This window comes from Penicillium riverlandense (assembly GCF_028828495.1).
Source record: "Penicillium riverlandense strain IBT 135883 chromosome Unknown utg000007l_segment0_segment0, whole genome shotgun sequence".
NCBI classification, from domain to species: domain Eukaryota; kingdom Fungi; phylum Ascomycota; class Eurotiomycetes; order Eurotiales; family Aspergillaceae; genus Penicillium; species Penicillium riverlandense.
The window spans coordinates 3,413,312-3,426,951 of NW_026643198.1; the positions used below are offsets into that span (position 1 = coordinate 3,413,312).

At 47.5% G+C, this 13,640-nt stretch overlaps 3 protein-coding genes across 3 annotated transcripts; 1 reads left to right on the plus strand and 2 right to left on the minus strand.

Moving 5' to 3' along the window:
* Window positions 1-1,566: 1,566 nt before the first annotated feature.
* Window positions 1,567-3,519, minus strand: N7474_008970 (fungal specific transcription factor domain-containing protein; the record flags this gene model as incomplete). The annotated part of the gene is made up of 4 exons (XM_057200380.1): window positions 1,567-2,586; window positions 2,634-2,694; window positions 2,748-3,064; window positions 3,118-3,519. The coding sequence occupies 4 exons, from the start codon at window positions 3,517-3,519 to the stop codon at window positions 1,567-1,569; spliced, it is 1,800 nt and encodes a 599-aa protein (XP_057051081.1).
* Window positions 3,520-10,956: 7,437 nt separating this feature from the next.
* Window positions 10,957-12,315, plus strand: N7474_008971 (NADH:flavin oxidoreductase/NADH oxidase family protein; the record flags this gene model as incomplete). Its single annotated transcript, XM_057200381.1, has 2 exons — window positions 10,957-11,153; window positions 11,226-12,315. 2 exons carry the CDS (start codon window positions 10,957-10,959, stop codon window positions 12,313-12,315), a joined length of 1,287 nt encoding a protein of 428 aa, XP_057051082.1.
* A 404-nt stretch (window positions 12,316-12,719) lies between these two features.
* Window positions 12,720-13,035, minus strand: N7474_008972 (2-oxoisovalerate dehydrogenase complex alpha subunit; the record flags this gene model as incomplete). The annotated part of the gene is made up of 2 exons (XM_057200382.1): window positions 12,720-12,968; window positions 13,033-13,035. 2 exons carry the CDS (start codon window positions 13,033-13,035, stop codon window positions 12,720-12,722), a joined length of 252 nt encoding a protein of 83 aa, XP_057051083.1.
* Window positions 13,036-13,640: the final 605 nt, after the last annotated feature.

Consider the following 13,640-nt stretch of genomic DNA (forward strand, 5'->3'; position numbering starts at 1 on the left):
CATAAGATTTGGGGATCGTTCAATGGAGAAGATTGTGAGTGGCACCACCTACAAAGATCGAGCGTATTACTAATATTTGTTAAGTTATATGTATCATTGCATGGGTATTTCATCCCCTTATCTTCAGTAAGTTTGATGTCTAAATATAATCGACATTTAGTTACTCGTACTTGGTTACAGTATCGCTTCAATTGTTTGTACGTGACAATTTGTTGTCGTCAAGAGAGATATAGATCAGAATACGACTAACTAACGCAATCTATCTATTTTCTCTAAAGATACCTCTTTCGGCGGTGGGCATCATATCTCAGAACTTGATGCTGCCCAGCTCCGATTCCTTCTACAGGTCAGTTGAATTGTTATTTTGACGATTATTCTGACATATCTGACTTTTCTAGATCATCTTCGCTACACTTATCATCTACGTTCTCGCGGTATTTTTTATTAAGATCCTCCTTCTTACAATCCTAATCCGGATTTTTACTCCACGAGAAAAGATGTCAGTCTTTATTCGTGTATTCACCGGATTCATACTTACTTACTACTTCGCGATTCTATTCGTGAGAATTTTTGTTTGCACGCCTATCTCGACATATTGGCATGCAGGCAACGGTACATGCATTAATTACGATGTTGTGTTCATCCTAGATTCTTCTGTTAGCCTGATTACTGATGGAGCCATCCTTGTCCTACCTATGATATTGGCATGGCCTCTTCACCTTCCACTATCAAAGAAGATCAAGGTAGTAGCTATCCTTGGAGCTGGAGGCTTAGCTATGATCTCTAATGTGTACCGCCTGTGTTTGGTTATCTATGAAGATAAATCAGTTGATCTGACAGGCTTTTGGGTCAAGATTTTGTACACTGGGTATGTTCATTTTTTCTTTCTTTTCCGATACGTCTCCTACATCTATCTGATCATGTTGAAAAGTGCGGCTGAGATCGGAATTGGTCTTATATGCGCCTGTCTACCCGCTACAAACGCCCTATTGACTCGCCAATTCCAAAGACTTCCTAGATTCTCTGGAGGACGGAATGCGCGTGATGCCAGCCAGAGTTGAACCTTGGAAAGATCAAGTGTGGTGGAAGCATTTGTACTTCGCGGAAGTGAACTACGTACATGGTGCTCAGAGGATTCAACTCAAGTCCCGTTATGAACGATGCCAGATCCCTCCGGCGTCTGCTATTACCAAACCTATCGGTTTTTGTTAAGGACTCCGTAAGGGCTCCACTCTCTGTACAGGAAGGGTTGAGATTAGGCCACGGCGGACCATCAAAAGTGGTGAGCAGGTTGGAACCTCCACCCACTCGCGGGTAAGAGTAGTGGACCCTCCACCCGCACAGGGGTCCCCTATGGTCACATGATGGAGGAGGGAGGCCTCGGCGATACTGCACGTAGATGATTCCTCAACACAGATGACAGTACAAGTCCGCAGGAGATATATTGACTAGGTGGAGGATTAATTGTAACGCGGTTTCTTGTATGCTCCCCTGTCTGAATGCACGTTCGGTTTAGGAATTCAGGATACGAGACTCTGGTGCGTTGGCATTCGAGATCCCCTTTCATCAACTTCCTACCAAGGCAGCCAAGATTTCATCGGAATCCATCCCAGCAATATCCCACACTAAGGCCGCTCCACTATCGACACTGTAAGGATCTGGAAACGTCGCAGAGTTGTGTTCCTGAGTCGATTGGAGTCCTACCCAGCCCGGATTGATAGAAGTGGTCACCGTTGCCGGCGCTGAAAGGTTGGAATAATCGAAACTTACACCAAAATCTGTTATGAATGATGGGAAAGCGTTGCTATCCAACGTAGGATGGAACCCATATTCACCTTTCGCGGCCAAATTATCCGCCGTAGCTTGGGATTCCAAAGGGAATGGTGAGAATAGTGAGAACTCGTTGAGCTTCTGCCTGAATTCAGAGAAATCATGGCTCTCAATCATTTCACCTCTTGACCATTGTTCCAGTTTTCCCAGAACGGAATGAGAGATGACATCTAGAGCGGAGGCATGTCTTGCAACATTTGGCCAACGAAGTGATACCTTCTCAAGGAGGTATGGAAATATTTTCATATATTTTATCAAGTTCGTGATGTCTTCCCCTCCCAGTTGCGAGTGGTTTTGATCTGCGGAATCCATCCCAGTCAAAACCGAGGCAAGCAGGCAGACACCTGACTCGATAATGTAATGAGCTGCATGCCAGAGATAGAAAAGATTTCCCATCTGATCTATGATGCTGAATTCTTTGATCAGAGCTATAGACGATTGGAGAGCCTTCTTGCGCATATTCATTGTCGGATTTGGGCAGCGTGGAGAAGGTCGATTTAGCCTCAACATTTGACTCTGGAATTGCAATTCATGGAACTTGATTTTCTCAGTGTGGTTGATACTTTGGCGAATCGTCTGATACCACTCGTTCAGGCGTTCATGTGTGCGTGCGAACCACCGACTAAAGGAAGAACTACTAATTAGTTCTTCAGGAGCCAAGGAGGGATGGTACATAGCCAGGGTGATTTCCGATTCAATTTGTCGCAGGAGCCAAACATGAAGGGTCAGGGATGACTGAGAGTCAAAATCTGGGAACTATATTGATCAACTTACTGCCCGCTCATCAGGTTTTCAAACTTTACCCTTGCTGTAATTGTAGAACTTGGCCATATGAACGGCCGACAGCGAGTTGTATGAGCGGCGCTAGCCAAACTGTCAGAACCCTAGCATATTCTTCGATAGCTTTCATGTCTTACCAGTCAATAGCGTATGAATTCCAGAACAGTCTTCTTCGAGTGTTGAGGGTCGTGGTGTCCAGCTTCATCTGTGCCGGTGCGGATGATTCATGATGTAGTCCGAGTTGCAAGGATAACCGGGTAGCCGCGGCAGCACAATTACTACAGTCGACATTTTTAGGGTTCAAGAAAGCATAATGAGCCAGAAGCTGCAAAGCTTGTAGCCGCTCCCATAGATTGGCTAAGCCAACTTGATCAAGATGAGCCACGGCCATTGTCCAGAACCCATGTATAGCTATCATGGCTCGCTTTTCATCCCGATGCATGAGGGTGGTCATCTAGGCAGGTTTTAGCTGGGAATATGTCATGTTGCGGCAAGCGGGCCACTAACACTGATAGCTAATGTGATATGAACACAGAAGATATCGAAACCAGACGGTTGCAAATTGTTGTAAACCCTGTCGCAGGCTTTGTACAAGTCTGATTCCTCAACCGCTGGATATTGTGGGAGATATATTTCACAATAATGCTTCAACAAAATATCAACGATGGGACGTGATATTGACGAAAGGGTACTCGTAGATAGCGGAAATTTAGTAGCTTTCGTATCCTTCGTCTCATCCCAAGTCTGGCTGCTGAGATATGGTACAGGCGAACCGGAGAGAAAGAACGTTGAGGTGAGCGGAAGGAGGTTCTCTTGCATGCGAGAGCGCCCTCCGGGTTCGAGAATAGTTGTTGCCAGGCACTCGGTTAATCTTTCCACCGCCGTGTGTGCAATGTCTGACATGCTCATGGTTTGACTCTTGACATGTCCGAGTTCAATTTCCAAACGAGCCACCTCCTGCTCGAGATGCGAAATAGTACTTCGTGGCTTGTCAACCTTGTGAATAGAGTCGAAACCTAAGCATGCAGCACCCGCCGTCGAGCACGCACCACAAGTTGGGTACTGAAAGTCACACTAGTGGAGTGATTAGCGTCGTGAATCTCGACAATAGATTGAGCACGTCATTTACTCGTATCTTTCTTCTGCGACAACGTGCGCATGCCTTGCTATGCCGACGCTTTCTCGGGGGATTTGATGCGCTGGGATTCATGGTTGAAACGACGTGGTTGATACCTTGAGTACCGAACGGGAAATATTTGCGGTGTCCTTGACTCTGTGTCTTCGGAGGAAGGACTCTAGCTTGACTAACTGCATCAAGATTAATAATACTCCAGTGGCCGAGCCGAGTCTACCTTCACTGCCAGGTTCGAGCTGAGCGGGGTTCGAGCATCCGGATAAACAAAAGCTCCGGGTGATTCGGATTCACGTGATGCTTTTCGACCCACGATCACCTTTTTTCGAACCACGCTCAGGCTGAGCACTCAGTGAGCAGACCTTTGTGATTATATCATGCTCCGTGAGCTGATCAGGGCGCTCAGTGTTGTGCTCAGTTCTACTCAAGGAGCAAGCAGTGAGCACTAAAATGGAAAGGGCAAGTCACGGGGTGCCAGACATTATCCTGTGTTTATACTGGTCCTACTGTTCCTAGGGCACAGGGATCAGATAATCGTGTACGGTACTTAGACGCTGATATTGTACAATAAGTTGTATCCACTGGACCTACATGGACACAATACTGGAAGGACCGATGGCGATACAGTACACCCAGCGTGAAGCCTCAAATATTGGATGGATTGATTGAATTTCTGACATTGAAGACCAGGTAAGGAAGCGGTCACAGGGTAACTGCACACTGCCTGTTGCAAGAAATTGGGGGCCACGAGATCGACAGGCAGCCAAAAAAGAAACGGAGGGGAGTTTGGCCCGCATAAGGCCCAATAATCGGTGAAAAATTAAATATATATATATATTTAAAAAATTGAGTGGGAAGCCACCAGGAAATTCCAAACACTAAGTTGATAACTTACTGGGGAGAGTTACCGGGTCCACATACGCAGGCCTTGGCTTTAAGCTTTGGTCCTTGGGGTTGCTATCGTCGATCCTCAGCCATCGTCCTTACCAGAGACCTTGTCCGGACTGTGGCCAGACAGTGCGCGATACTACTATGTATAGTGGTCCCAGGCATGACGAAGTTCTCTAACTTCGTCATAATGGCCTTTTTGGCTTAGTTGGGAAGCGCGTGCCTGGGCGCACTCCTCACAGACCTGCACGGTCATTAGCCAAATCCTATCCGGCAGTCTGTCCGTGCATGGAGCAGAAGATCAAACGAGTCTAAGGGCCAACGCCAACAGTTCCCCAGAGATTGGCCGATCATTTCGCTCGGGGCCTCTTTCGCCCTAAGGGCGGGAGATCTTCAGGAGCAGGATCTGGTTGACGATGCTCTGATCTGACCTTCTTACCGAAATGTTTAGGACATGCAATAAGAATAATACTCTTCACACAGTCGTATACTGCATCTATCTATAGTGGTATGTTTCACTTTACTCTCACTTCTCTTACCCTACCTACATCCTCACGTGGAGGACTCAAACCGAGCATCCAAAATGTTTGCGACGATCGCAAGACTCTACCCGACAACGTCGGATATTTCAAATACGTGGAATCCTTTGAATGTTTTCGCCCAAAGTCGAACAGTAGATGTCGCTAAACGTCGGACGGCGTTTGCATCGCTGTCTGCGCAACCAGAGGGCTCCATAAGATCCGCCTCGCGGACAGTTCTCAGAATCATATTTAGGAGTTTGCGTTCATCGTCCTGTATGGTATAGACTCCAGATAACCCGATACTTTGGGCGATCACCTGGAGCCAGTGGTTTAGGAGAAACGCACACTCGAGGTTCCAGAGTGCTGAATGCTACAATTCAAGGTTTGCGTGCGCGCCATAAAAGGGATTTCTAAGCGGACTGGCACGCACCGAGCGTGGATACACTGTAAAACGGCGCGATCAAGGCGAGGAGATCGATCGTAAACAGCAGCTTTGCCATCAGTGAATCCGTGGGCAACATCTAACGGGCTTCGGATAACAAGTCCATGGTTCGGTCCCGTATTTGCAGTGAGTCGAATATATGCCAAGCGTAAAAGTGCAGTTGCGTGGATCTTTGGGCCCTTTAGGTGACAGGGGATCCAACGTCGACTCGTAAGTCGCTTCCCAAGACACTTCCCATGCACGCAGAACCGATTCCATAGCGATGAAGAAGGCTGCTTGTAACGACCCAATTGATTTCACAGAGATCTTGTATTCCGCGCAGAGAAAATCTCTTGGCCAAGCCGTGAACTAGAACATAGTTCCCGAAGGCAGAAATACCATATGGCTTGTGGACAGATTTTCCCCGGAGACGTTCCACGAGGTCTTGTTGGAATGCCTCGAGACCGAGGCGTGAGATGCACGCATGTGAGCCCATTCTCGCGCATTCGGAGCCCTCTATTCTTCCCAGAAGCAGGCAAGTTGAGAGTGATTTCCTGATTCAGATTTATAGGTGGCACATTGAATTCGACACACTGCAGATCTAAATATGCCTGCCATAAAAAGCGTTCTTCCTGCTGGACCCAGCTCTCCCAAGATACTGATTGAAGGGTCACGTCTGGGGAGGAAATGTCGATCTCGCGGGCCAGCATAGCAGCCTGGCCGGACATCGCAAGTGAATCCCGTACTACAGCATGATCTCCCCATGAGGCTAAAGCCATTAAAACTGTAAGCCCTTGCAGCAGGCGTAAGGTGAGTTTGTCTGTCCCTGTGATAGTATCAGGAGCAGCTTCCGAATTTCCATTCGAAACAACAGGACTCTGGAGCTAGCCTTGCATGTTTGGGAGACCCGCATATCCAGGAGAAGTACTGGTTAATCTGGAAAAGCCCAGGTCATTGCGGTGGCCAAAACGCCAGTTAATAAGAGTCCACGCAGCTCAATAAACCCTACACCCCTTCGCATGTTCAAGGCGATAGAGTCCCCACTGCTGACAAGGATAGCATAGGTTCGGGTCCAAGTGACCCAGCTGAAGAGGAGGACTGTGAAAAATTGGCATATGATCATGAAATACTCGAAAGTATCCTTCCAAGAAGCGTGAGAGGGTATGACGTGATGGTACAGGAAATGTGTCAAGGCAGGATTTGGAAGAGGTCTAGTAAGTCCGCGAAAATCGTTTGAAATCTGACGGTGAGATTTTCCACAGAGAGGTATTTGGGTTTACGTTCCATTCTAAGTGTTGATCCTGGGAAGAATCAGTCTCGTTGTCGGCGGCGGTCGCAGTTTCGTCATGATTCGAAGAAAAGTTAACTAGACTCAGTGGGTATTCGCAGTGACGCTGGTACAGAGTTTCTAGCGCTTGACCGAAAAGTACGATCCTGTTGTAGCTGCTCCTGGCTGGTCGTTTGCTGCTCAGGACGCTGGACCTGAGAATATTGCTGGGAAAGGTCTCCCAACGAAAGAGACGTATATAAGAAGTTTGCGGGTAAAACATCGGTAAGAGGATGAACGTCATTCCAAAGGAACTCCAAGTCGTCGATATCTACTCACAGGAAGCTTTGACCTACAGTTGCGTCTGCGGCGACCCCTATGAGATTCGCACGCATAGGAGAACTGAACATGGTGTTAGCAGATTGCCCACGGGGTGAGACCCAAGCGTATCCATTCTATGTGGCCGAGTATTCTACTCCATTTGTGTCGTTGATTCCAGTAGGAATGGAGGCGCCATAAGGCTCAAGTACCCGGCTCGGCGTGGCCAAAGAAACCGAGTTATTCATGGCACTTTAGGTCCATCGCTGCTTCCGGGATGGAATAGGCGTAGATGACGACTCAACATGTTCCTTAAGGCATGATCAGCCCGCCGAAGGGTTTGCTTGGGCCTGAATCAATTACTGTCGTCGAACCTTTGACCGCAGTCGCAGAAGGATGGCTTCTCTTGCGTGTCTGGGGCATAATGAGTGAATTGGAAAAGTGATTCTATGCAATTTGCAACTTCGATCGTTCACTAACACAGCGATAGATATGTCTTCCGACCTGACTCTTTGTCTCGAGACTTGATCCCCTGGTAGCTTCTCCAGGTTCCCCTTTGGATCGAGGGCTAGTGCGTAGTAGAATTTAGAGCTATATCTTGTTCTGTATTCTCTGAACTAAACCGGTTACCCACCTTGACTTAATACTTGATGAAATACCGGATAAAGCTTCCCAGAAGACCTTGTTCTCACCTGCCTTCTTCCCACTAGCTGAGCTTCAGGTGCCTGGGAGTTTCCTGTAGGGAAGAAGACAATAGCTCCGGGCCTTATGAGGGGAAACAATCCAGCGAACGACTAAATCCATATTCTGTGGGTGGTTTACTATCAAAGTATTCTGGAGTAGGGGCGTATTGCGAGTCCTAGTCTGAGGAATTGGGTTCCTGAGCTTGACATTAGGGTAGAAGTGATTAATCATCGTCCTAAATTCCTATAGAACCAAATTTCAGTGCACTTCAGCCATCCAATTCAACAGACAGTGAAGCCCTAGCAGTTCAGCAGCTTTAGGGCTAATATTGCGAGGAAGTTTTGACCTAGCCAGTATAGTATCTATGTATGTCTTTACTTGGCCATAGCGTTCAGTTTTGTCAAGTGAAGGTAGTGAATTAAAGGCGGAACTATGAGGTATAAAGATGCCAAACAACCAAAACCCTTGCCACCCAGTTTGCTTGATTTATTTTCGTGGCACTAGATGAGGCATAACCCAAACTACCACGATACAATGTCGTAGCTACTTTATCTGGTCATTCATTACTATATCAGGATACTGCGAATAATAAGAGCAGGTGATGGCGGCGAGACTCAGGGGAAATCGGGAAGCGCCATGGCAAGGGCCTGAGCGGGGAGATCACTAGATAGGGAGAGAAGAAGAAGCGGAGATGATGATGATATTCCTAAGTGATCTCCCAGAAGGGAAGGCCTATCTACAGGCGGTAGAGGGCGCTGACACCTCAGGCACCCACCTCATCAGCAGGGTTAGACTGACCACACTGAATGGTATAGCCTGATACATAATAGAATTCAAAAAACAATTGGAGAGAACGTGGTGAAACTGACTTAGATTCATCCTATACTAGTAAATACTACATTATTTGCGATCTGGTATCACATCATTTGTAGTACTCGGTTACTAGCTACTGTAGTACAACATCCCAGGCGCGCAGAACGAATTCTAGAGCTTACCAAAATAGCTCTCTAGGTATGGGCTATGGAATAACAGACACTTTGCGCAAAAGGTAAAAACCAAAAGCTTGCATCACCGCCTCCGCCACTCCTCTCCAATTAGCCACGCAATATTGCGACTGGCCCCTAGGACAGACCTCGACAATGTCACGAATATGGTCCACGGTAGTCTACATAGTCTCTTGCCGCGCATTCAGCTGCATCTCAACCAACATCTTCTTAGCACGCTTCTCTCGGAAACCGGTCTCAGAGAGCTACTCCATTAAGAGTCTATCCAGCGACACCCTCCGGAGTCCATTCAGTATTCTAGAGAAAGGCAGCAGGTGGATCCCACCGGGGTGCGGGCACGACGCAACAAATCTAAAACCGGGGTGATGGGATAACCTATGATCTAGATCGCACATGATATTCCCCAAATGCATATCCTTGTGTATACAACTAAGCCACCTGATTTAGCTCATTGGCATTGCTAGGCTGCTAGAGGGCGGCAGTGAATGTCTGTACCCGTACAATCATATTCTAGTATGGCTGCAAGGAGGGGTATCTCTAGATAGCATGATATAACACTCTAGGCAGCCAACTGTATATGACACGTAACTCGAAAATCCATTTGCGGGGATAGGCTTCAGCAACTCAAGGGTCACCCTCTCAGTTGATTTCCTCTGGTACTTCTCCAATTCGGGAGCTTGCCAAAAGTTCTCATCAATTAGGGGACCTCGCACAGCTTCGGAGTTACAGATGGTAAAATCACCTACAAATCTATCCTTCTGTAGGTGTACATATAGCTCAATGAGATACTTGGTAAGCGAATGCACTATCTTAATGCGAGCTCCTCAGAGACTTCATGGTAGATTTGATCGACGCTAACCCGTGGTGCCTTTTCAAGGACCGTGCACTCGTGCTTCATGACATTGTTCTCAGAGTCATGATAGCGAACGATGGTTAGAACTACTGTATATTTTAGCACACTCATAGTACCATCGTAACCTCATTGAGAGATTTTTGCCCTACGGACAGAAACGCGCGGCACTAGCGTCGTCAAGTGCTATCCGAATTCGGACAGGAATCGACGGTAGACTCGGAGGCGGCGGGGAAATAAACTGGGTAGATGTGAGGGTCCATTTTCAAAGAAGGAGAAGTGACATTCTCCGAAAACCTTCAAACTGGAGAGAAGAAGGAAAAGAAAGAAGGGAAAACAGACAGACTAAATACAGGGAAGAGGCAAACAGTGCAAACAGGCTCATGTGATCTCAGCTGTGCTGTCAGGTCTTCACGGTAAATAGAGTGAAAAGACGGCTTAACATTTAGGGATTCGACGAAGGTTGGTCTCGGGAGGCCCAAAGACAAGATGAGCTAGGTAATGGTTTCGTCGGTCAAGGCGAAGGGAAGGTGGTGGTAAGGCATTGCTAGGTTGCCAGGTATTCGAATTAGCTAAAGGCTCACTTCACCCCTAAGAACCCTAGGGTTACGAGAAGTGGGGCTGCTGAAGAAGGAAGGTCTACGTAGGAATGCGGTTTTAGAGAAATTAACCGTTCGGTAGTGTTGACTGATTAGTATCTTGCAACGGACCGGAGGGTCGGGTTCCACTAGCGGATATGTCCGTCGAGAATGAGTGTGCACTAGGGTAATCGCGGAAGGATCCACCCCTGCCACGACCCACCCACGATGGCGATTTCTGTACGTAGCAGGCGGTGTCCTCAACAAGGCAGATTGCTATCTAGCCTCCTTCAGTAGTTACTACCAATCATAGCTTTGTTAGGAAGCCGCTTTGCCCGATAAGTTAACTTAGGTTACACTAATAAAGAATCGTGTCCGGGTTCCAGCTGACCGTGGCCCGAAATTTAGCGCGCATGGCCTGAAAATCTTCTTAGTCATATACGCTAGTTTCGGGCCACGCCAGGGCACGCTAGGGCACGCTCGGGTGTGGGAGCCTAGTTAACTTAATTTCTGATTATTCAGGATGCGGGATATGTTATCTATGAAAAAGCTAGAAATAAATAGACAGTTTTCATCCAGAGGAATCGTCGGAGCCACCACATACTGTCTCTTACCTTTCACTTGTGCCAGCATCGTGTGAAACTCGTCTCATCCCTTTACAATCTCATATTGCTTCCACAGACATGACTCCCGCCCTCCTTGAAGATCCGAAGGTCGACGTGGCGCCTTTGGCTCAGCCGCTAAATTTCGCTTTTGCCGGGAAACAAGCAAAAAATAGATTCTTCAAAGCCGCAATGGCCGAGAATCTAGCAAACTGGGATGAAAATGATCGTACCACGTCAGGCATTCCTGGGCAGGACCTGATCAATCTTTATAAGCGGTGGGTTCGATTCCGACTTTCTTGACGTAATGACCTCTTGGATTGTCTGAAACTAATAATCTACCTCATTAGCTGGGGCGAGGGTGGTTGGGGTACTATCCTAACTGGCAATATACAAATCCAGTATCACATGCCAGGAAGCCCTGGAGACATGATGATTGATCCTAGTTCACCCCTAGAAGGGAGCCGATTTGAGGGTTTCCAAGCACTAGCCAAAGCTGCAAAAGCCAATGGAAGCCTGATAATAGGGCAGATATCACATGTTGGGAGGAAAACTTCTTTTAACCTGGTCAAAGAAGCGATCTCGGCCTCAGCCATGTCGATGGACACTTCATCAGGACCCGAGAGGAAATTTCCACCCGTTCGTGCAGCGACGCAAGACGACATTGTGCAACTCATTAGAGGATTCGCTCATGCGGCGGAATACCTTGATAAAGCCGGCTTCGACGGCGTCGAACTACATGCGGCCCACGGCTATCTCCTTGCACAGTTTTTGTCAGGTGCGACGAACAAGCGTACAGATGAGTACGGTGGCTCGTTACGGAACCGCATGCGTCTCCTGATCGAAATTGGCAAAGAGATACGGCGGCGTACATCACCCGGGTTTATCATCGGCGCTAAGCTAAATAGCGTCGAGTTTCAGGAAGACGGCGTTAACCCAGAGGAGGCGCAAGAGCTATGCTGCGTATTACAGAACAAAATACGGTTTGATTTCGTTGAGCTGAGCGGAGGCAACGTCGAGGGCCTCGCGTCGCTATCGCCAAAGGAGTCGACACGGAAACGCGAAGCATTTTTCCTTGATTTTGCCGAGACTATTGTCCCTGCAATGGTTGACCCTTCAACAGGTAAGCGCAAGACTAAAGTCGTACTCACTGGTGGTCTGCGCTCAGCTGGTGGGATGGTGAAAGCACTAGAGGTTGTTGATGCGATCGCTATGGGAAGGCCGGCTACGCAGGAGCCTTCTGCCCCTGCTGATCTCCTTTCTGGAAAAGCCGACAGCATGCCTAGGCCTGCTTCTCCATTTGACGTCGACATTAAACTCGGGGTGGTCGCATCTATGGCGCAAATGAGGCAGATCTGCAAGGGAGAACAGCCTTTCGATCTAACCGATGAGGAAGTGGCCGCCCGTTTCATGGAGTCTTTGAACGCGAAGGGAAAATAGCGCCTTGATTGCTTCATTATTTTGGCTTCATCAACGTTGACTGGATTTGGTTTATTCGCCCTAAATAACCCGAGCGAAACCTTTCTATATGAGGATGCCTTCCCGACCTCGGTTTACCTACTGTCAAAGACCTGAAGGAACAGGTTGTTATCACGTGATTCTGTTTGCCCAGTTTGCCTCTTTCTTGTATTTAGACTGTCTGTTTTCCCCATCTTCTTCCTTCTTCTTCCTTCTTCTTCTTTTTCTCTCCAGCTTGAAGATTCTTGTAGAATGTCACTTCTTGTTCGTTGCGCCGGACCCACACATCTGTGTATATAGTGGCATATGTTTTTGACGAGTTCAGTTATCATATTATGCCACCTTTAGATCCTTTAGTCCAGGCCCTTTGCTCCATCTTTATAGGGTCACAGATCGTACTCATCAGAATAAGTCTCCAAGATGCGCTTGAGCTCCTTCATGTGTTCTTCGGCCTCTGTAATATTCTCATAGACGTCCTCAAAGGCCTCCCGAAGCGGGGTTTTTTTTTTCACGCGCTCAGCATCACCGAATTCCTTCAGCACTGCCTTGCGCAGGGGGTCGTGCCGAATTGATTGGAAGGCTTCCAAACAGCATACGGCGACCACATCAACAAGTAAGGCTGAATTGTTTAGAAGCTAAGAAAACGTTGTTATAGTGATAAAGAGTTCTGAATGGAATCGGGTTCAATCCATCGTATACCATCCTAATACGGTTCGATAATCGCTAGATAGTCAAACTCTTGGCTATCGACGATATAGCTATCACCACTAAGCTCCGCCATGTTAATATACACCGTCATTGGATGAGAGAGAGGACTTAGAACAGGGATTTACAAATTGAATGGGTCCCAATAGCTGAAATGATTGCGGATGGACTAACAAAACCACTCCCGCGGCCAAAGTGTCAGTATTTTGTGGACTTGCTTGGATTAAGGGATCTTGGTCACCTAATTGCAGCTGAATAATCAGGGTTCGGGTAGCTCATTGGTCAATAAATTGGTTAGGAAGATGGGCTAATTACAGAGAGAACGCTCAACCTAGCTCTCTTTTTTGGGGCCCCGCCGGGAGGAGCCGGGGGGGGGGGGGGGATGTCAAGAATTGGATGCATCATACGCCTCATTACTGCCGCCCAATTTCCCCCCCCTTTATTTCCTGTTTTGTTCCAGTTCTTATTAGTTATTCCTGCCCCTAAATTGTTGGAAGTCCCGGATTTTATTAGAATCGGAGATTTTTTTCTTCGTGTATTGCACTTCCACAATGGGTAATCGTGCCGTCGATTTTGACAGTACTCTTTACACTCTTTTGGGC